Below are 20,526 nucleotides of genomic sequence, written 5' to 3'. Positions count from 1 at the left end.
CCCAGAGGCTAAATGAACCCCCCCCCACACACACACAGGACCTCGAGGTGAAGAGCTAGAGTTTGAGTCTGTATTTGCCTGATGTTTCCACTCAATAGAGTCTCACCATTAGAGTAAATTTCGGTGATGGAAGACTCGTGACATCGAGAACGTTGCCCTGTAGTAGAGCAGCTCCTTCCCCAGAGAAGCCGAGAATTGGTCTCGTTGCTGGCATTTCTGGTTTATTTGTAGCTCTTCTTACCCAGCCATGTGGCAAGAAGCCTGTCCAGCTGCTGAACGGGAATTCCCAAGTGGAGTCAGTGTTGTGGGTTAATGATATGCTGACAGTAAGCCAGCAGCGCCGATAGCGGTTACCAGCCAGTACCTGGCGAGCCTGGCGTCCGCTGCCTCTCTCGGTCTCACCGAATCTTCACGTCGGCCTGTGCAAGAGGGTTCTCCCCGTTCTACAGAGGAAGTGACAGATGCAGAGAGGTGAAGTCTCTCACCAGGTTCACCCAGCCAGGGGCATATTTCACATGTTCTATTCCGGTTTAAAACCATCCTTATCCAACTCAGAGTGCAAAACTTAACTCATTTACTTGACCAGCATTGGCCTGTTTGACACAAGCCAGATGCTCGCCAAGTCCTAGGGCTCCGGCCCTGAGTCCAGATGACCACATCCTTGCCTACGTGGCGCGTCCGCTGAGGATACACAGACAATAGAGCGAGAGTGGGTCGGTGCTGAGAGGGTGATGGGACAGAGAGTGCCCGGGGTTTGCGTGGCGGGGTCGGAGCACCTGTCCGGGAGCTGGCCTGGGCTCTGGTGCCCGGGCGGGAAGGGGCAGCCAGGCAGGGTGGCTTTCTGGTCCTTCGAGGAGCAGAACAAGGCCAGTTCTGATTGCTGGTAGGCGTGAGCGTTCGAGTGGCGACTTCCTGGGTACCGTGATCCGCATGTGCTGCTCCCCTCGTGCTGCCGTGGAGTGGGGGCGGGGCAGGCCTGGGAAGAGGCCCGTGTCCTCTCTGACTGCTCCCTCCTGCCTGCTGGCTCGCTGCTTCACGTGTATAATGACATGCGGTCTGTTCGGCGTGTGCCTTCTGTGAGGCCTCGTTGGGCCTCATACGGTAGAGCATTTCCCCATCCCCCTTCACAAGGCTTCCCTGTCGGAACAGTGGCTCTGTAGGGTACGTGGGAGTTGTCTACCAGGCCATGAGGTCCCTGCTCAGGGAGGTCCTCTAGGCGGTTAAACCTCTGGGAATCTGCAGGAGCTGGGTTCATCCCCCAGGTCTAACTCTCCGCACCGCCTCCTGAGAAGGTTCCCCCGCCTGGGCAGAGTCCCCCGTGAAGGGGCTTTCCGCCTTGATGACCCGTATCTCTGTGGGCCTGTGCGCGTTGCCTGTGCTCCCCTCTGAAGGGGAGCTGACCTATGGGGAAGTGAGGAGGGGTGGCAGGGCAGCTTCCTGCACCCAGAGGGGACCTCACAGGACAAGCCGGCCCTGAGGTTCTGGGATGGTCTGGAGAGGTGGAATCTGGGCCCAGAGCTGCCGCCCCTGAGGTTCTTGGACGGTCTGGAGAGGTGGTGTCCCGGCCCAGAGCCGCCGCCCCTGAGGTTCTTGGACGGTCTGGAGAGGTGGTGTCCCGGCCCAGAGCCGCCCCTGGGGTTCTGGGAGGGTCTGGAGAGGTGGGGCCCGGGCCCGGAGCCACCCCTGAGGTTCTGGGACGGTCTGTAGGGCTGGGGTCCGGGCCCGGAGGATGCTGCTCTGCCCCCAGTGAATCAGAGTGCTCTTCTAGGCGGGAGGAGACGGTCCTTGGCCTCCAGGCGGCATCCACAGGGAAGGGCAGGGGGCCTTTCATTCCCTCGTATGTGGGGGCGGCCTGGTCATCCCATCACAGCAGTCCCAGGCCCCCGGAGGGACCGTGGTGGGAGTTGTCGTTGGGTGGCCAGAGTCTTCAGTGCTCTGGGACAACCACTCCTGAGGCCCATGTCAGGACCATTTCCCCAGTTGCTGAGCCAACCCATTTCTCGTTTAATAATTATGAATCCAAGTCTCCTTTTTCTTTCTTTCCTTCCTTTCCCCTCCTACTCCCCATCCCCTAGTATCTTGCCCACTTCCTGTTGTCAGAGTGCCCTGTGGGTTGTCAGATGTCACATTAGTGACCTTGAACTCTCCGCGCTGTGGTTCTGGGGCAGACAGAGATCAGCCCAGGGCTTGGAGGCCTCACCCCTGCCTTGGTCAGCGCAGGCCAGTGGTCACTGCAGGTTTCCTGGGGCCAGGGCCTCGCCTTTCATCCTGGCCTTCGTTCTTGCCCCTCCCTAGTCTAGGCCTCTCCCCACAGCAAGAAGACTCCTCTGCTGTCACCGTGGCGTTCTCGATAACAGTCTGCCTGCCGTTGCAGGAGACGCGATAGACGTGGTTTCAGTCTTCAGTCCCTGGGTCTGGAAGATCCCCTGGAGGAGGAAATGGCAACCACTCCAGCATTCTTACCTGGAGAATCCCGTGGACAGAGGAGCCTGGCAGGCTACAGTCCATGGGGCTGCAAAGAGTTGGACACAACTGAGTGTGTGCACGCACACACGCACACACACACACACACACACACACACACACACACACAGTGAAGGAAACCACAGCACTCCTCCATGGAGCCTTCCACCTAACTTGCTTCAGTTCAGTTCAGTTCAGTCGCTCAGTCGTGTCCGACCTTTTGGGACCCCATGAACCGCAGCACGCCAGACCTCCCTGTCCATCACCAACTCCCGGGGTCCACCCAAACCCATGTCCATTGAGTTGGTGATGCCATCCAGCCATCTCAACCTCTGTCGTCCCCTTCTCCTCCTGCCGTCAATCTTTCCCAGCATCAAGGTCTTTTCTAATGAGTCATCTCTTCACACGAAGTGGCCAAAGTATTGGAGTTTCAGCTTCAACATCAGTCCTTCCAATGAACACTCAGGACTGATCTCCTTTAGGATGGCCTGGTTGGATCTCCTTGCAGTCCAAGGGACTCTCAAGAGTCTTCTCCAACACTTGCCTTCCTTACACGTCAGCAAACAGGCTCAGGCAGAAGGTCACTCTGAGGGGAGGCTCCCCCAACACTGCCTCGCGTCCGCTGGCTCTGTCGCTGAGCCACTGCCTGAGGGGCTGAGGAGATGGCCCGTGTCCTGGGCTTGCAGACAGGCACCTGGAGCCTTGGGCAGACCCAGAGGGAAGCAAGTGATTGCAGGGCTTCCGCCAGGAGAGGCTGGTGCCCGTGGCTCCAGGGGGTGGACTGCAGGCCTGTGCCCCTGGGGACTGAGGACCTCAACACGCAGGCACTCCACTGTGCTCACCCGGACTTTACCCCCTGCTGTTCCTGAATTCTGGGATCCTGGTGGGTCGCAAAACTAGAACTGGGTTTGCCTTGTGCTCTGGCCTCTCGACCACCACCTCCCACCCCCAAGGGACTGGACAGTGCCCTCAGGCTTGGAACCCCTCGTGCTGTGAGGCGCCTCCAGGCGCTCCTTGTTCTGTGGCTCCCAGCAGGAAGGGCCCTCGTCTACACCAGGAAGGTGCACTGAACTCCACTCACAGAGGCTGGTCGTCATCTAAGGACTGGGGAATCAACCAAAGAAAAAAAAAAACGGGCCAAAGGTGCCCTTCCCTGCCATTCCGCGCTCCGGGGCCCTCATCTGGCTTATGTCTTCAGCCTGAACCTGTGGCCGTGGAAGTGAAGACAGCTCCTGGTTCCCAGCCCCGGTCCCCCAGCCTTCTGCATCCTGGCGTTCTCCTAACAAGATGCGGGGAAGGAGACCGCGGTGAGCGTGGAGGTGGAGCTGAGCCACGGCCTGGCCAGGTGTCCTGGGCCCCAGCAGGCCGGCCTGCCTTCCTGGAGAGAGGGGCTCGCCAGCCCCCAGAGGTGTCTCTCTGCTATGGGGGCTGGAGGTTCCATCACCGTCTTCCTGGAGGAAGGCCTTGGCTTTTGTGCTCGGGCTCCGGGCTTGCATCGCCTGGCCATCGAGGTTCTGACTCTGTAGGGATTAGGATGAGTCAGCGGCACGTCAAATTGTGATACGGTCTGAGTGAGAGGCCAGGCCGGGACCGGACTGACGAGCAGGCCCTCTGGCTTGCACCTCTGGGTACCCCCTCTCCACCTGTGGGAGGGGTTTCTGCAGCGTGGCTTAGAAGTGCCAGCAGCGGGAGCGTGCCTGCTTTCCCACAGCAGGCACGAGGTGCCTGGGGGCCCAGAGAGCCAAGCCGGGGTCCTGCCTGGTTCCCGTGAAGCCCGGTTCCTCGCTCCTCCTGGCTCCCTGCCGCCTTCTGTCCCTCCCATCCCTTCCACAGTTACTGCTTTGCTGCTTTGCTATCGCTAGTGACAGAGAGGGATCCTGGAGGGAAACTTTCCCAGGAGAGTAACTGTTGAGCAGCCGCTGATTGCACAGCTCTGATTTTAGATGGAACAGCTCATTTGCTGAAAACCCTCAGGAGATGACAGGCGGGCTTTGCTGGAGTGCTTGCACTGGGGGAGGCCATCATCTGCTCGCCAGTCTGGAATGTCATCACTCCCCTTCCCAGGCCCTCCCACCCTGGCCACCAACATCCCAGCGGCTCCCAGTCTTCCCCACCATGCCCCCAGGTGGTCTCCAGCCCCAGCAGCCTCTGGGCGCCAGGAGAGGGAGCGGAAAGGGCCACCTCTCAGGCACCTGGCTCACGGGGACGCTGCTTTCCTGGCAGAGCCATCTCCGCTTTCTCAGGCCCGGGCCTGGGGTGGCCCAGTGAGCCATCTCCCTGAGGGAGGCCTAGCAGAGGTTGGCGCTTGCTGCTGCCAGAGAAGCATCTCTTTTGCGGTGTGAGCCACCAGCAGGCTGCCGCACACCCCACGGTCAGCACTTTGCTTTCCCAGGTTCCCAGGGAAGAGGGGAACCTTCCCCGCTCTGGCTTCCACACTGGGCCCTCGGTCAGCCCGGGCTCTTCCGAGCCCAGATGTTGTAACCCAGGGCCTGGCACTGCTTTCTCTCAGACGTGATTGCTCCCATGTGTGCCAGACAGCTTGCCCCACGCTCTGCAATCCTCGGCTCTTGGCTCGCAGCAGATAATACCTTCGAACATGCGGTTGCAATTTATTGGCCTTATAAGTTAATTTTAGTGGGTGTGCAATTGATTGAAATCAAAGCTTAATGAAGGCCAGGGTCGGGGGTGCGGAGGCGCAGGGCGGGGGGCACTTTGTGTTCTTCTTGCTTTGGGTCCGAGATAATCTTCAAACGCTTTAATTAGGTTTTCTAATCAGCCGCTCTTGTCTGGAAGAAGTTTACAGAGTGAAACGAGGCTGGCGCCCCCGTGGCAGGCGCGGGGCCCGCGAGCCTCTCGCGGCAGCGGCCGCGGTCCTCCGCCTCCTCTCGCTGCCCTGGGGCCCGCCTTATGGTTCTGGCTGTTTCTGTCCTTCCGGCCTCCCTTCCCTCCCCCGGGCCTCCGTCAGATGGTGCTTGAGCAGCACCAGCCGGCGAGTGCAGGGCGTCCAGGGGGAAGTCTGTTGCCCAGGTTTCTTGTGTCTTCAAAGCTGAGACCTCGCACCCTGGGCCCTAAGGGGCCACCTCTTCCTGGGACGTGAGCGTTGGGCCCGAGAGTCTGTGTCTGTCCCGACGGGACTCGTAGGTGGCAGCGGGAGGCTGGCTGCTGAAGCGGAAGTAGCAGAAGTGTGCGTGCGTGTGCTCACTCAGTCGTGTCCGATTCTGCGGCCCCATAGCTGTAGCCCGCCAGGCTCCTCTGTCCGTGGGATTCTCCAGGCAAGAATACTGGGGTGGGCTGCCATGCCCTCCTCCAGGGGCTCTTCCCGACCTGGGGGTCACACCTGCGTCTCGTCTCCTGCACTGGCGGGCCGGGTCTTTACCACTAGTGCCACCTGGGAAGCCCAGCAGAAGTCTGGGAAGCAGGCGACGGGGGTGGGTGGGCCTGGATACCTCCCAGGAGCTGGCTCTGACCCCACGACTGTGTCCGGGTCCGGCTGCAGAGCGGGGCGGAGCTGTGCTGTGGAGGAGGCTGGGCCTCAATTCTCTGTTGTGACCTTGCTCGCTGACGGTGGGCCAGGGGTCCACTTGCTGAGCCTCTGTTTCCTTGTCTCACTGAGCCGTGCCTGTCTTGGTGGGGGGTGCTGCTCCCCTCGCAAGGCTCCCCTGTGTCCACTTGGCCCCTCGAGGGTAACGGAATCATCCTCGTTGGGCGGCAGTCCCATGTGGGGCGGTCTTAGGTCGGGTGGGTTTGCGGTTGTGGCCGTGGGGTGAGTGCACACGTGGTGGACAGCGGGCCGCGCTCAGGAGGATGCAGGCTCCAGTGGGGCCCGGCCCCAGCGCTCAGTGAGGCCCCAAGGAGGTCTGCTTCAGCAGCGGGCTGCAGTGGTCGCCGTGTGCGGTGACGGGAGGCAGTCCTTGTGACCGAGCCTCCAGTGTTTCCCGAGACCCTGTGGTGCTCTCAGCGGTGCGGGTGCCACGTGGGCAAGGGGTCCCCAGGGAACGGAGTGAACCGAGGCTCTAAGGACTCGCTTGGTAAGCGCTAAGAGAGACCGAAACGCGGGCGCTGCGGCGGGGAGAGTGCCCACAGCGGGGCCGTGGGGGCCCAGAGTGGCGTCCCTGTCGTGGGGGACGTCCCGGCATCACAAGCCGGAGGCTGCGCTTCCTGGGCTGGCCTCCGGGAACTCGGACTTGGGGGGCTTCCTATGCTCCCTGATAGGAATGGTCACGGTGCAGAGACTGTCATGTAGACACTGTGGTTTGTGCTGAGCAGCAGCTTCCCTCCCAGAGCCTGTGTACAAGGCAGAGGGCTCACCAGGAAGAGCAGTGGGCGTTGAGACTGGGGGGCTCCGCGGCCCATCGCTGGGACCTGAGGGCACCCCACGTGGCTCGGTGCCGGGAGCCAGGGGCGTCTTGGGAGCCCGCACCTGGTTCCCTCCATGACCTCTGCTTTCTCCTTTCCCTGGAGTGATGCGGGGCCGCGAGCCTGGCTTTTCTGAGTCCAGTGAGTCCTCCTGGCGCATCGCGGAGCCTCAGGTGGTCGTGGGTAGCCAGTCCAGGCTGTGTAACCAGAGCAGGAGGAGCGGGTGGGCTTCTCTGAGCCGAGGGGCTTGCTGCTGAGGCAGGAGAGCGTGGGCCGCCAGGACCGGATGGTGGTGAGAGCTGCAGAGGCCCTTGTGCGGCGTGGCCGGGGTGTCGTCCTCCACACCTGGGGAAGGGGCTGCGGGTCCTGGAGTACATTGGACAGTGCTCACTGTATGACCTCCGCCGTCCCCCAAGGCTCTGCAGGCTAGAGAGGCAGACCCCGACCCAGGCTCCTCCTGGACTGACCGCGGCACCTGTGGCCTGAGGTTACCCTGTGTCCCCCTCCCCAGAGACGGCCGGTCCAAGCTCCGTAGGTCTCCAGAATGAGAGACCAGGTGGGAAACGGGTGAGAGCAGTGAGCAGCGTGAGCTGAGGTCACAGAAGTGTTCAGAAACGTTCTCGGGAAGGTGAGGCCTGGACCGCCTGCCTCGGCCCTCACCCTCGCCGTCTGCCCCTTTGATTCGTCTGGGGGCTCCCTGCCCAGAGGTGGAGGGCCTCTCTGTGCATGGAGGCCCTGCCACGCCTCCCCCTGCTGCAGATCCTGTGCTGTGGGGACAGAGGGCTGGAGGGGGGAAGTCACGTCTGGCTCTGAGCACGCTGGCAGCGTAGTTAGTGTTTGAGCTTCCACGTACATTCTTCGCATCTTCAGCCACGCGTCCATCGGAGGGCCTCTGAGAACCCGCCCTGCCTGTGGACTTGGGCTGGGGTGAGGGTGCAGGAAGCAGCTAAGGGAGAAAGTCAGGCTCGCCTCAGCTGCACTGCTCTGATCGTGTGGGAGGCAAGCGAGGAGAAGCCTGTCCACCTGGGGGGGGGGTTGAGTCGCTTCCTGCTCTCGTGCTGTAAGTTTCAGAGGCGGGGGCATCAGTGGAGGTGCCCCGAGGCCCTGCAGGCGGGGTCCAGACGGCCGCCCACTGCTCCCAGCCTGGAGCCCAGTGACAGCCCAGCCACTTGGTCTGCTTTGCCTGGTCCCCACGCCATGCCCAGGGCCTGCGTGCCTTGGCACTCATTGATTGTCCTCTGCTGGAAGAAAGTTAAATGGAAAACAGGAGCGTGCGGAAACAACTCCGTTTGCAGACAGATCCCTGTCAGCGTCAGGGACCGGCTCCTCCAGGGTCACGCGGCAGGCTTTGTGGCTGCACGTGTTGGGGTGAAGCAAGGATCTCCTCCCGCTGGCGGAGCTCCCTGGTCCTCCCGGGCTCCCCGGGAAGCAGTTCTGTGCAGGTGTCCAGGCCGGGGGTCTCACAGAGGCTCAGCCAGCAACCCCTGCTGCCCCCTGCAAGTGGAAGGCCCTCCTTTCCAGAGCTCCCTGTGTGGGGTGCCCAGCGCCGCCTGACTCCTGGAGACCCCTTCCTCCCTGCCCTGACTGCTCCTCCACCTTGAGGCAGCTGCGTGCGGCGGTGAGCTTACCTGAGTCCATCCTCACAGGCTGAACCCGGGCCAGCGGAACAGGCAGGGTTCTAGGGCCTCCAGCTTCCCCTCCTCTGCTGTGTGACGAGTGCATTCCTTTCTCTCCCTGGGTGTCCGTGATTTTAGCTCTAAGATGACAAAGCCTGTACGCAAAGCCTGTGACACAGCTGACAGCCTTCGTGCAGCGGCTCTGAAACTCAGGAAAACCTTGACTGTCCACGTCCCCTCAGGGAGGGCGGCATTTTCCCGGGCAGCCTAAAGTGACCGAAGGTGCTCGCGGGGGCACAGTCAGATACGAGGGCCGTTGTTCCCAGCGAGGCCTTCGTCATCCCTCTTCAAGGACAAAAGCAAAAGGCTTGTAAAGAGGCCGTAAAGCACCACAGGCACCGTGCAGATGTGCGCCGCTGAGCGCACCCGGCCTTAAAGCGGCGTGTACCTGAGCCCGTGGCCCGTCGGCACCTGTGTGTGCTGGAGGCGTTCACACCGCAAACCTGCCCCGAGGCCGTGGGCAGGGGTTCTGAAAACCATGGCAGAACTGACTGTCCCTGGAGGCTGTCCCTGGAGGCGTGTGAGCCGAGTCCCAGTGCATGCGACAAGGGGTTAGGAGGCTGCACGCAGCTCTCGGAGCCGCCCTCACACCAGCCCTCCCGCAGCCTCCAGATCCTGGAGCGTCGTCAGGGCCAGCGTTTCTACCTGAGGAATGAGAGCGCCGCACGGGCGCCCCACGCATCCCCCTCGTTCCTCCCGGCTTTACTGGCTTTACTTAAGGACGCCAGCTTGAGCAGCGCTCAGCCCAGCACCTGGGGGCGGGGCCTTGTGCTGGCCCCTCCCCCGACCAGTCTGGGTCTGGGGGTGACCCACGTCCTCCGCCTCCGGGGTGGGGGGAGTCATCGCCCTGCCAGAGACCCACGGCCTCGCCCGCTCCCAGCTGAGGGCCCGCACGTTGGAGTGAAGCCACGAAGGGCCTGTGCCCACAGAGCTGTGCCGGCTGTGACTCTTGCGTGCGGGTCGTGGCGTGTGATTGTCACTTGCTGGGGCCTCTGCGTTAGAGCTGAGTCCAGCCCAGCTCCCAGGGGGCGATTTGACGGGAGGGAGGGAGGCCAGCCTCGAAGCCCATCCAGTCCCGCCTTTCCTGTTACACGCGTGGCCCCATGTTGGCCAAGGTGGGTCACAGCCCAGATTCCTGAGCCGAGTTTCCATCCCCGTCTCCACGCACACCTCAGCCTCAAACACCCCATAAAGCTCAGGGAGTCAGAATAGTTGGTTATTTCTTATTCCTTTCTTTGATGAAGTAGATCATTTTGAGAGTGAAGTATTACATTTTTCTCTTTTTCTCTTCTCCTCCCCAGAAGTCCTGAGGTTGGAGACTTACGGTCATAGAACCTGTATGTGTGACCCTGACTCTGGCCCAGTGGAGGAGGGCATTTCAGGGGGAGGAATGGCTCTCTGGGGAGAATGGAGTCCAGACGCCCCGGGCGCCTCACTGACCCGGTGCAGGGGCTCACGGATGAAGAGGCCACCACCCAGGCGCTCCGCCACGACTGGCTGTGCAGGTCAGCGGCCCGCCACCCGAGGGCTTGCCTGCGACTCCTAGCTCCTGGGGGCTCGGCCTTTTTGAAGTTTATGAAACCTGGTTGTAGTCAGCATGGTGTTTTTCAGACAGTGGGACTTACAGAGCCAGCCCAGGTGCCCCTTGACTGTAGTCCCTGCTGTCTGAGCTCCGGATGGCTACGTTTGCCTTAAGAAATGTTCATCTCAGCCGGGGTGGTCTTGAAAGCCACCGAGACTGGGAGCCCATGGTTGACGGAGCTCCCTCTCGAGTGGACTGCAAAGCCGCGTTTTCCTCTTGTTCCTGGGCTGGTCTGGGCTGCTCTCCCATCCCCTACTCCTGATGATCCTGGGATGTGAAGGACCCAGGGTTTCCTGGCTCATCTTTCCACGGCGGCTTCTTCACCATGTCCCCACCGACTGACTGAGCCTTACCACATGTGTGGGTTTCAGCCCTCACTCCCTGAAGGCCTGAGAGAAGCCCACGGGGTTCAGTTCGGGGCATCTGCATTTTAACGATGTTCCCCAGGTGGCCCACTTGACTGGGGACCGTTTCCGTCGCGCGCAGCTCAGCGGGGCCGTGGCCGCGATCCTGGGCCTGTCCACCCTCCCCGGTGACGGGGTCCCCGGTGTCCCTGACGGAACCAGGTCAGAGCACAGGCCGCCGGGCGAACCCCATTCACGTCCCCAGCAATGGGGAGCCGCCTTATTGAAATGGCATGCTGGCGTTTAAACAGTACTGATACTACTTGACTCGTTAAACACACAGAGGCGGCAAAGCGCTTCCACGTGTGCGCTGTTGGTGCTGGCGGCGGCTCCTCAGATGCTTTATGTGGTTTCAGACACATTTTAGCACATTCTTAAAATGCCCACAAAAGCCTTTATGTAAAGACTCATAAATGTGAACCACATAAAACTTATTTTTCCCCCCGTTTCATGTCATTATGATCAAAGTAAGGTAGGCAGGAATAAGTTTCCAAAAACCTGTTGAGGTCCCTTCTTTAATTAATGCGCGCGCAGAGCTGGGCTGTAAACCGTGGGACGCGGGCTGTCTGTGCCCCACAGGCACCTTGCCCCAGCGGCCAGCGTTGTGGGCGGTGCTGAGCCAGCCCTGCCTGCTCGCTCATCCCTGTGCCTTCTGTCTTGGAGCGTCAGGTCGAGGCTCGCAGCTACACAAGTCCCCGGAGGTCCCTTTAGGTGGAGTGGAACGCGAGTCCGCGCTTGAGCCCCTGGGGTGCAGCTGCCGCCATTGTGTTATTAAAAGTCAGGTGGACGGCAGATTCGGACATCACCCGCCGTAGTACCGTCCCCGCTGTTAAAACCAGTTCTGGCGATCACGTCGCCCCACGAAGGTGCGCGTGATTCCCGCCAAGTGGGGAAAAGCCAAGCCCAGCCCCGTCCCCTTGCTGTGCTTCCAGTTACATACAAAGCAAGCGTCTGGACATAGACCAGAGGGGAGTTTGGAAAAATGAGGTTTATGGAAACGTTGATTTATGGTGTTAGGGGCTAAATGTTAAATTTCTCTTTCATAGAACAACGTTGTAACGATTATTTTTTTTTAATTTGGAGGAAAGAATAGCAACCCCCATGAGACCAGACTCAAGCTTGTACCGCCCTCCTGTGTCCCCCAGGTCCTGAACCTAAAGGGCCCCGGCCAGGGTGGTCCACGGGGGAGTGCAGACGCCAGGGAGACGCCGCCCCCATGGGGAGCCGGGAGCAGAAGCGCCCGGTCCCGCCTTCCGTGTCAAACACCGCTGTGTGGTTTCTCTGGAAGAAAACAGGGATCCCAGGGAGCGGACTGAGGGGCTTGACCACAGACCGCCTGGTGCTTCTGAAACGCTTGCTGGGTGATGTGGGTGGGGGCTATCGATCCGCCAGGCCCTCGGCCGGCTCCCTCTCAGCATGGCTTGCCCTGCCCTGCCTGAGCCCCAGCACGAACAGCACTCTGGTCTGGGGGGCAGGTGAGGCCAGAGCCTGTGCGCCGGAAAAGCTGCTTTTTAAAAGGTGTCGTTTTTTCCCTTTTGATGTGGGGCTGCTCTCCCGACTTGCAGACAAGAAGGGAAAACCATACGTTGGAAGCTGGCCACCTGTCCCGCCAGGACGGGTGTTGGCAGGTCTGCTGTGGGCTGCCCGCTCCTGCCCAGTGGCGCTGCTCTGCTTCCTGGTGGATGCAGGGGGGAGAGGGAGCAAAATCCAGGAGAGCGAGCAGGCAGGGCCCTGGAAAGAGTGGCTTCCGCTCGCCTGCATGAGGGCCCAGGGGGGCCCCGCGTGTGCCCAGCCCACTGCAGGCCAGGCCGGATCCAGGTGGCTCGTGGGCCGAGGGGGCATCTCGGGCTCTGAGCCAGAAGCCTTACCCGCTTGGGGTTCGGAGAGAGATCTAGAATGAGGGAGAGAGCCGTCCTGAGCGGGGTCCCCGAGTGCCCGGTGCCGGCCGGTTTCCTGGAGGTCACTGGCCCCCCAGGCAGCTCTCTGCCTTCTCCCGTGCTTTCCCCGCACCACCGCCCTGGCCTGGAGCCGGAGTCTGCCCCCGCCTTGGTCTTCTGACCGACATTTGGCCCGGGGGCCGGCACCCCAAATGTCCCCCTGCCGTCAGCCCTTCCTCACGGCCGGCTCGCCAGGGGACACGAAGCCGTGAGTCTCAGCTGACAGTTACATGTGCGAGATGAGCAGCGGGGGCAGCCTGCCTGAGGGGCCCTGGCAGGGCGGGCTCTGGGAGCAGACCAAGTGTGGAGCTGCGGGCGCCCAGCCCAGGGGGCTGTGCTGGGCCCAAGCAGGGGAGCCCGGCTGCCCCGGGGCCTGCAGCTCAGCAGCACGGGGGCACCTGCCTTTTCTGTCCTCTGGTCTCCTGGTTTCACCCTGGCGTGGATCGCACGCTGGGGCCTTTGTGCAAAAACTTAGTCTGAAAGAGTTTCAGATTTATAGCAAAGTTATCCAAACAAGAATACAAAGAATTGTTGCGCACCCATCACACGCGTTCTCTAAGGAGTACTATTTACCATTTATATTGTCATTGTGTAATACCATCATCGAGGTATAATTCACATAGATGTTTGTTTTTCTTCCTTGTCATGAAGATAACCCTTGGTCGGGTATCTTCTGTTAAGTGTGTGTTTTCGGTCGTGCGGGGTCTTGTCGCTGCCTCTGGGCTTTCTCTGGTTGCAGCACGCGGAGGCCTCTCTGCTCGTGCTGCTTCTCACTGCCCACAGGCTCCAGGGCCCGAGGGCTTGGTAATTGGGTGCTCAGGCTTAGTTCCCCTGCAGCTCGTGGAGGAAGCCAGGTCATCTTCCTGGACCAGGAATCGAACCTGCGTCTCCTGTGTTGGCAGGTGGATTCTCACCCACGGGAACCCCAGGGAAGTCCTCCCATATTGTTTTTATCTCTGAACAGTCCCGTAAAGTAGACAGCGTCCCGGTGTCATAAGGAGACTGCAGCCGAGCTCGCACAGCTGTTGCTGTGGATGAGTCGTCGTTGGGCGAGTAGGCGCACAGCACGGGCAGGGGTGGGGCCCTGTCTGCCTGACGCCCCGCCCACGCGCTTCAGTGCCTGCCCTGCTGCTTGTGTCTGAGGCCGTGCGTGGCCCAGGCCCTGCTGGAGGGACCTGGAGTGTGCCTGCCGCACCATCCACACGGGGTTAATTGGGGACAGAGAGGCCACAGACTTCCCGGTAGAGAATTCGTGGGCCGCCAGAGGTGAGCTCTTCCCAGAGTCTTAGTTGGGAGTCGCTGCATGAAGTCTCCGCTGCCCGAGTCCCTCAGGCCTGCACGCACAGCCGCTGCCTGCTGCCCTTGGACTTGGGATCCTCTCCTGATTTTCTTGGCTTCTCTGGTTTTTTCTTAGCCTCTTGCATTTGAGCTGAATTAGGAGCTCTGATCGGAGAAGGCAATGGCAACCCACTCCAGTACTCTTGCCTGGAAAATCCCATGGACTGAGGAGCCTGGTAGGCTGCAGTCCATGGGGTCGCGAAGAGTTGGACACGACTGAGCGACTTCACTTTTACCCTTCACTTTCATGCATTGGAGAAGGAAATGGCAACCCACTCCAGCATTCTTGCCTGGAGAATCCCAGGGACGGGGGAGCCTGGTGGGCTGCCATCTATGGGGACGCACAGAATTGGACACGACTGAAGCAACTTAGCAGCAGCAGCAGGAGCTCTGATTCAGTATTGCTGCAGACCTGCAGAGGAGGCTGAGTTCCAACCTCATTGTCGCAGCCGGTGCTCTGAAAGACCCATAGACCCCAGGGGTGTGCAGGCGCTGGAGCATCCCCGAGGGGAGGAGAGCCCTGTCTGCTCTCAGTGGGAGGAGTCTGGACCGTTGTTGCTGTGGGTTTTTTTTTTTTTCCCCTCTTCTCTTTCACCTGTAAAGTAGCCATCCCAAAAGATAGGAATATCAGACTGTAACGATGACTCAATAGTAATGAGCCCCAATGAGTGTCTGTTACATGTCACACACGTTAGCGGATCCTTCCTCTGAAAGTGATGTGAAGCCTGGAGACGTTGAGCCAGCTTAGCAGAGGCTGCAGAGCTAGCGTCGGGGGCAGCTCAGGTTCAGAGTCAGCTCAGGACTCCTCGCTCTGTGCTCCTTCTGTGACCCGCCCCCCGGCCCCAGAGGGTGCAGCGCCCTCTCCCCTGCCCAGCAGACGCGCAGGACACAGCCTCGAACCACCCTTGGCGCCCCCATAGGGAGGGCCTGTAAACCCAGATGGACGTCCAGACGACTCTGGGCCACACGCCCCCCTGGGACCTGGGGTGGTGATCTGCAGTTTGACGGGCTTAACGTTTAACAGGATGTGGGCCTGTTTGCTGCAGGTATTTTGAAGGTGGTGTCTCATCTGTCTACCTCTGGGATCTGGATCATGGTTTTGCTGGAGTGATCCTCATAAAGAAGGCTGGAGATGGATCAAAGAAGATCAAAGGCTGTTGGGACTCCATCCACGTGGTGGAGGTGCAGGTACGGCTCCCCGCAGCTGGCCCTGGGGTGCTGCTCGATGAGGCGATGTTGTGATGTGTAAAACCCTGCTGCTTCCTGTGAGTGCCCATAGCCATGTGGACAGAGATAAGTCGGGAGTGCAGTCGTCACTGATAAAAAAGATCCCCAGAGGATTGGGGTACACATGATTGCAGATTCACACCTAAATTTAAAAACCGTTTGGGATTTTTACAAGGTCACGTCATGGTGAGGTCTTAGGAAGGGAATGCTCGAATGACCTGAATTCAGGGGCCCCTTGGGGCTCAGCTCAGGGTTACAGGCGAGGTTCTGATCTCTGTCTCGTCCTGCAGGAGAAGTCCAGTGGTCGCACCGCCCATTACAAGCTGACCTCCACGGTGATGCTGTGGCTGCAAACCAACAAATCCGGCTCTGGCACCATGAACCTCGGAGGCAGCCTTACCAGACAGGTAGAGCGAGTGGGCAGTGCCCAGGCCAGCCCCAGCACTGGCCGTGTGTGGAGATGCGTGGGCAGCTGCCCCCACAGGGTCCAGGGGTGGCCTTGTGACTAGTGGGGTGCCCCGCAGGCCTGTGGGTGATTGCTGAGACTCAGTCAAGGGAGGCTTTTCCCTTGGGTCAAGGTGCTTACAGTAAGGTGCTCCTGTATGTTTGGGATGTGCTGCTGGTTACATTTTCGAGTGGATTCATCTGTTAATCGTGAGTCCTGCTCGCAGGTGGCCGAAGTAAAACTAACCAGCATAAGCAAAAACGGACACAAGCCAGCTCACACACTTGCGAAGCCCCGTCGCCGTCAAGCCCAGCGGGGTCTCAGACGCACGTGATGTGGGCGGGACCCTGGACCTCTGCGTGGGGGCGCCTGGCGACCTCTGGCCATCCTGGGGGAGAGCGTCTCCCTGCTGCCTCGGGCTGATTGTCCAGAACAGAATCACTTCCGGGGGCCAGGGTCACATGACTACCTGTGGGTCGAGTTAGACGAACAGGGGGTGTCAGTTTCCTGAAGTGAAATCGGGCAGCTTTTCTTAGTTTGGGGGGGTGGTCGATGTGGGCAGCGTGAGCAGTGATGGCAGCCAGGGGGTCTGAGCACCAGGCCGCTGGGGGTTGGCCATCAGGGTCCCCAGAAGGAGAGAACTGGCTGAGCTGGAAGCTGCAGGGCTTCAGAAGGAGGAGAGCCTGCTTCAGTCTCCGAGCCAGTTACCAGCCTCCCCCGGCAGCTGCCTGGTGGTCACGTCTGCTCTCTGCTCCACTCCCGGCCCCCCCACCCCCAGCAGCGCCCCAGGGACATGGGGTCACAAGGGAATGACAGTCACCAGCATCCTCCACTCTGCACCCAACCAGGGCACTCTCCAAACCCCAGAGTATCCGTTCATCTCATACAGAAAAAAAAAAAAACGAGTGTCTGGCTAAAGCTGTCCACAGCCTGCGTGAGGCACAGTGTCTGCACGTTGGAGGAGTGCAGAGGGCATCTCCCAACCCGACGGGATGCCCCGTGCTGCCCTCCTTCACGTCAGCCTCCGCAGGAAGTGGCATCAGGAGAGAACCTGCTCTCCAGGGTGGGTCCCCTGCCACTTGGCGGGCGCCCCGCAGGTGTGCGGTTGGCTGGGTTGGCACCCCGCCCCCTCCTCTTTCCTGTGAACTACTGACGGTCCAGGGATTTCCTGTTCTGTTTCTGTGTGGTTGATCTTTCTTAAAACGAGGTTTTCCCTGTGGACCCGCGTTTTGGGCTCTGTCCCTTCTGCCCGTGACAGATACGTTGAGTCTCGGTTTCCATCATCCCTGGGTTCGTTGTTCCTTCTGGCTTTGTTCCCGCACATTAACTCAGACGAATGAGTCTTTGTAGTCATTCACAGCCAAGTTCAGAGCTCTCCGGCATGGCTGTCAGAGACTTCCGTAGAGGAAGTTGTAGGGCGCTGGTCTTCAGGGTGAGCTGGTTCAGTTCTCATTCACCACCTAAGCAGACTTCACATTTCCAAATAGATGCTGTTTGAGGTACCTGTGGCTGAATGCTGCCTGCCGTTTCCCAGCCAGCTCCCTGCTGTGCTGGGACCAGGTGGCTCCAGGCTCGGCCTCACCCTCGTCCTCAGGACTCAGCGCATCTCTGCACCTCGGGCTCCTTTGATGTGGTGAGAAGCCTTGCTTTGCTGTTTCCTGTCACTGTAGTCCTGCAAGCCTGACGGGGCAGGCAGGCTCCCCGAGTGGCTCGTCCTCTGCAGCTCGGTGGCACCTTCCTGCCCACAGCCTGGTGCAGGAGGGCCCTGCATCAGCACCGCACACCGCAGAGCTGCTCACAGATCCAGAGAGCGAGGGCCCCACCCTGACCTACCAAATTAAGACCCCAATTTCATAAAAGTCTCCAAGTAATTTACGTGCCCATTAACATTTGACAGACGCTACTCTCCTGGGCGGGGGTGGGGGTAACGCCCCATGCCACCAACAGCAGTTTTGCGACCCCAGCAAGGGCGTCCTGCGCGTCACTCTACCTGGAGACAGTGTCAGGCTGCGTGTTCAGGGCTCAGTCCCAAACGGCTGCCTGCCCGCCTCCCCTGAGACACACCTTCAGACTCCAGGCGAGTCCAGGTTGTCACCTGCGCGTCTGACCTACTGGCTACACATCAGAGGTTCCCACGACCCCTTCCTTGGGGTCCATTAATTTACTAGAGCTGCTCGCCGAACCCAGAGAAACCCATTTACTCATTAGCCTGCAGGTTTATTGCAACGGACATTTAAACATCACAGATCAACAGCCAGATGAAGAGATCCGCAGGGTGAGGTCTCAAACAAGGCCTGCTGTCCTGGTGGAGTTTTGGGGCCCTGCACAGTGGCACCTGGAAGCCGATTGGCTTCTCAACCTGGAAGCTCTCTGATTCCCATTTTTTGTGAGGTTTCACGGAGACTTCCTTGGGCTTCCTTGGTGGCTCAGACGGTAAAGAATCTGCCTGCAATGCGGGAGACCAGGGTTTGATCCCTGGGTCGGGAAGATCCTAGAGAAGGGAATGACAATCCATGCCAGTATTCTTCCCAGGAGACTTCCACGGACAGAGGAGCCTGAGGGCTACAGTTCATGGGGTCACAAAGAGTCCGATACGACTGAGCAGCTAACACACGGAGACTTCCTGACAAAGGCGTGATTGATTAACTCACGGGTGATTGATTCGACCTCCAGCCCTTCTCCCCCCACCGCCTGGAAACCAGGAATTTGTGATTGGTGCTCCTGGCAGCCAGGCCCCATCCTGAAGTGGTTTCCAGAACTCACCTCGTTCACATGAACCCAGCCGTGGTGGAAAGAGCTTGTTGTGAGTGACAGGGCACTTGTTTCCCCTTTATGGCCCTGAAGCGATTGATGTCAGGAAGCGCAGATGAGACCGAATATCGTAAAAGATGCTGCTGTTGCTGCTCACTCTCAGGAAACTCCTAGGGTCTCGGGATCTGTGAGCCAGGAGCCGTGGATGAAGACCAGAGGCACACGAGGGATGGGTGTGGGTCATACGAATGCCCAAGTGCGTGTTCCTTACGAGCCACAGTTTCACAGCTGCTGTGGACCCTTGCCTTGCCGTCTTTGGCTCAGGTTATCATGAGCAGCTCGTCTCCAAGATCCCCTTCCAAGCATGTGTCAGGTGAACTGGGAGAGCTCAGACCACGAGGCGCCCCCTGTCGTAGAGCAGCCTTCACTTCCTACTTCATGTGCTGCGTTAAGTTTCTAAGCAAGTTCAAGACCCTTGCTTAAGAGTCCACTCTTAGGGCTTGTCACAGGCTGTCCTTTGGGGAGGCCTTTGCCCCGGCCAGCGCGGGCCGGTGGTGCCTCTGTGTACCAGGAGGGGACCCGCAGGCCTCCGGGAAGCTGGGCTGGCAGCCCTGCAGCAGCCCTGAGGACGTCCGTTCCCGTCTTCAGCCTGAACTCCATGAGGATCCCTTTTAATATCAAGAGTTTTTTTTCAGTAAGATAATTGTACTTTTAATAGCCATTGATTGTTTTTTAACGTGGCGGAAATTATCATTTGGGAGCTTGGTTATTTTTGGGGGGCTTCATTGCTGCACACGGGCTTTTCCAGCTGCGGCGAGCTGGGGCGGCTGCTCTTGGGGTGCACGGGCGTCCCGTGCGCCAGCCCCTCTCGCTGTGGCACGTGTCCTAGGCACTCGGGCTCCAGTCGTTGTGGCCCACGGCTTAGTAGCTCAGAGCACGTGGAGTCTTCCCGGACCAGGGATAGGGCCTGAGCACCCGACACTGCTGCGACCAGGGGAGTCCCGTAGTGACTCTTGTTTTAATTTATTGAGTATATTTTACATCAGAGGATGATCACCAACAACACTGCAACGGTTTCTTCCGTGTGTTTCTGTGTTAGTTGCTCAGTCGTGTCCAACTCTTTACAACCCCTTGAACTGTAGCCCTCCAGGCTCCTCTGTCCATGGGGTTCTCCAGGCAAGAATACTAGAGTAGGTTGCCGTTTCCTTTTCCGGGTTTCTTCCATACCTCACCACAAATCAGCCGTAGGTGTACATAACGTCCTGTCACTCTTGACCTCCAGTTCAGTTCAGTCGCTCAGTCGTGTCTGATTCCCTGCGACCCCATGGACTGCAGCACGCCAGGCCTCCCTGTCCATCACCAACTCCCGGAGCTTGCTCAAACCCATGTCCATTGAGTCGGTGATGCCGTCCAGCCATCTCATCCTCTGCCGTCCCCTTCTCCTCCCGCCCTCAGTCTTTCCCAGCGTCAGGGTCTTCTCCAGTGAGTCAGCTCTCCACCTTGGTAACTCTTAACTGCATTTGTGTCGCAGTCACAGAAGCGTCTCCAGGCTCTTGAACAGAAGTAGTGCAAGGCATGTCCCTGCACTGAGGGTTGGAGCCTCAGACTCTCCACGTAGAACCTGCCTGGAGCCACAGGGGGTCTCAGGGGTCCCCTTCTCTGGCCTCGGGGCAGGGCTGTCTCCAAACCCTCCCAGAACCAAGGCGAGTGCTTGCTGGGCAGAGCCCATCCTTCCACAAGGAAATAGGCCCTTGCTTCCAGGAGGCACTGATGAGGCGGGGCAGTGGAACCCCCAGGCGGCTGGCTCCCCCGCCCCGCCACCCGAGGAGTGCTGGAAAATCCTAAATCCGTATCCGGAGACAGCTTCCTGCATCACTTACCGCTCTGAACTGTTTATAATTCCACCCAGTTTACAGTGACCTGGACAAATATTTAATCCCCAGCCTTCCTAATAGTTTAAATCAGAGCTGTCAGCCCACGGCCAGGGCCTGGTTCCGGCTTGCCGTGCACTGCGCCTGCTGCCAAGCCAAACGCCGGCCCGATGAGAGGCTGTCCTCAGTGCGCCGGCCTGGGCCGCGGGCCTGTGTGGGCTGCCTTGCGCTCTCGGCTCTAATGAGGAGACTCAGGCTTCTGTCATCCTCGCGGCCGGTCACATAACTCATCCGAGGCACGGTAAAGCCGGGGCTGGTTTCCAATGTAAGTAACTGCAGGAGGCGGGCCCGGGAAGCCACGAGGGTGACAGGTCTAAGTTAATGATGCGCAGCTTCTGCTCAAACGGGGAAACGAGGGCTGCGGGTTTCGCTGTTTGTCCCAGGTGGACCTTGGGGAAAACTCCTCTGCTTCTCTT

General features: G+C 59.7%; 1 protein-coding gene across 7 annotated transcripts in view; it reads left to right on the top strand.

Moving 5' to 3' along the window:
• Window positions 1-20,526, top strand: part of CAPZB (capping actin protein of muscle Z-line subunit beta) — a 140,014-nt gene that overhangs the window by 107,512 nt on the left and 11,976 nt on the right. For all 7 annotated transcript variants that reach the window (XM_086325548.1, XM_086325538.1, XM_086325529.1 and 4 more), the window contains exons 5-6: window positions 14,803-14,944; window positions 15,274-15,390. In XM_086325548.1, the coding sequence (XP_086181674.1) occupies window positions 14,803-14,944; window positions 15,274-15,390 (259 nt within the window). The remainder of the gene's footprint in view (window positions 1-14,802; window positions 14,945-15,273; window positions 15,391-20,526) is intronic.

This window comes from Bos grunniens, chromosome 2, assembly GCF_055505025.1.
Source record: "Bos grunniens cultivar Pamir isolate PY7600 chromosome 2, Bosgru_T2T1.0, whole genome shotgun sequence".
Lineage (NCBI taxonomy): Eukaryota > Metazoa > Chordata > Mammalia > Artiodactyla > Bovidae > Bos > Bos grunniens.
The sequence above is the reverse complement of the archived record's forward strand: the minus strand, read 5'-3'. Positions and strand labels throughout refer to the sequence as shown.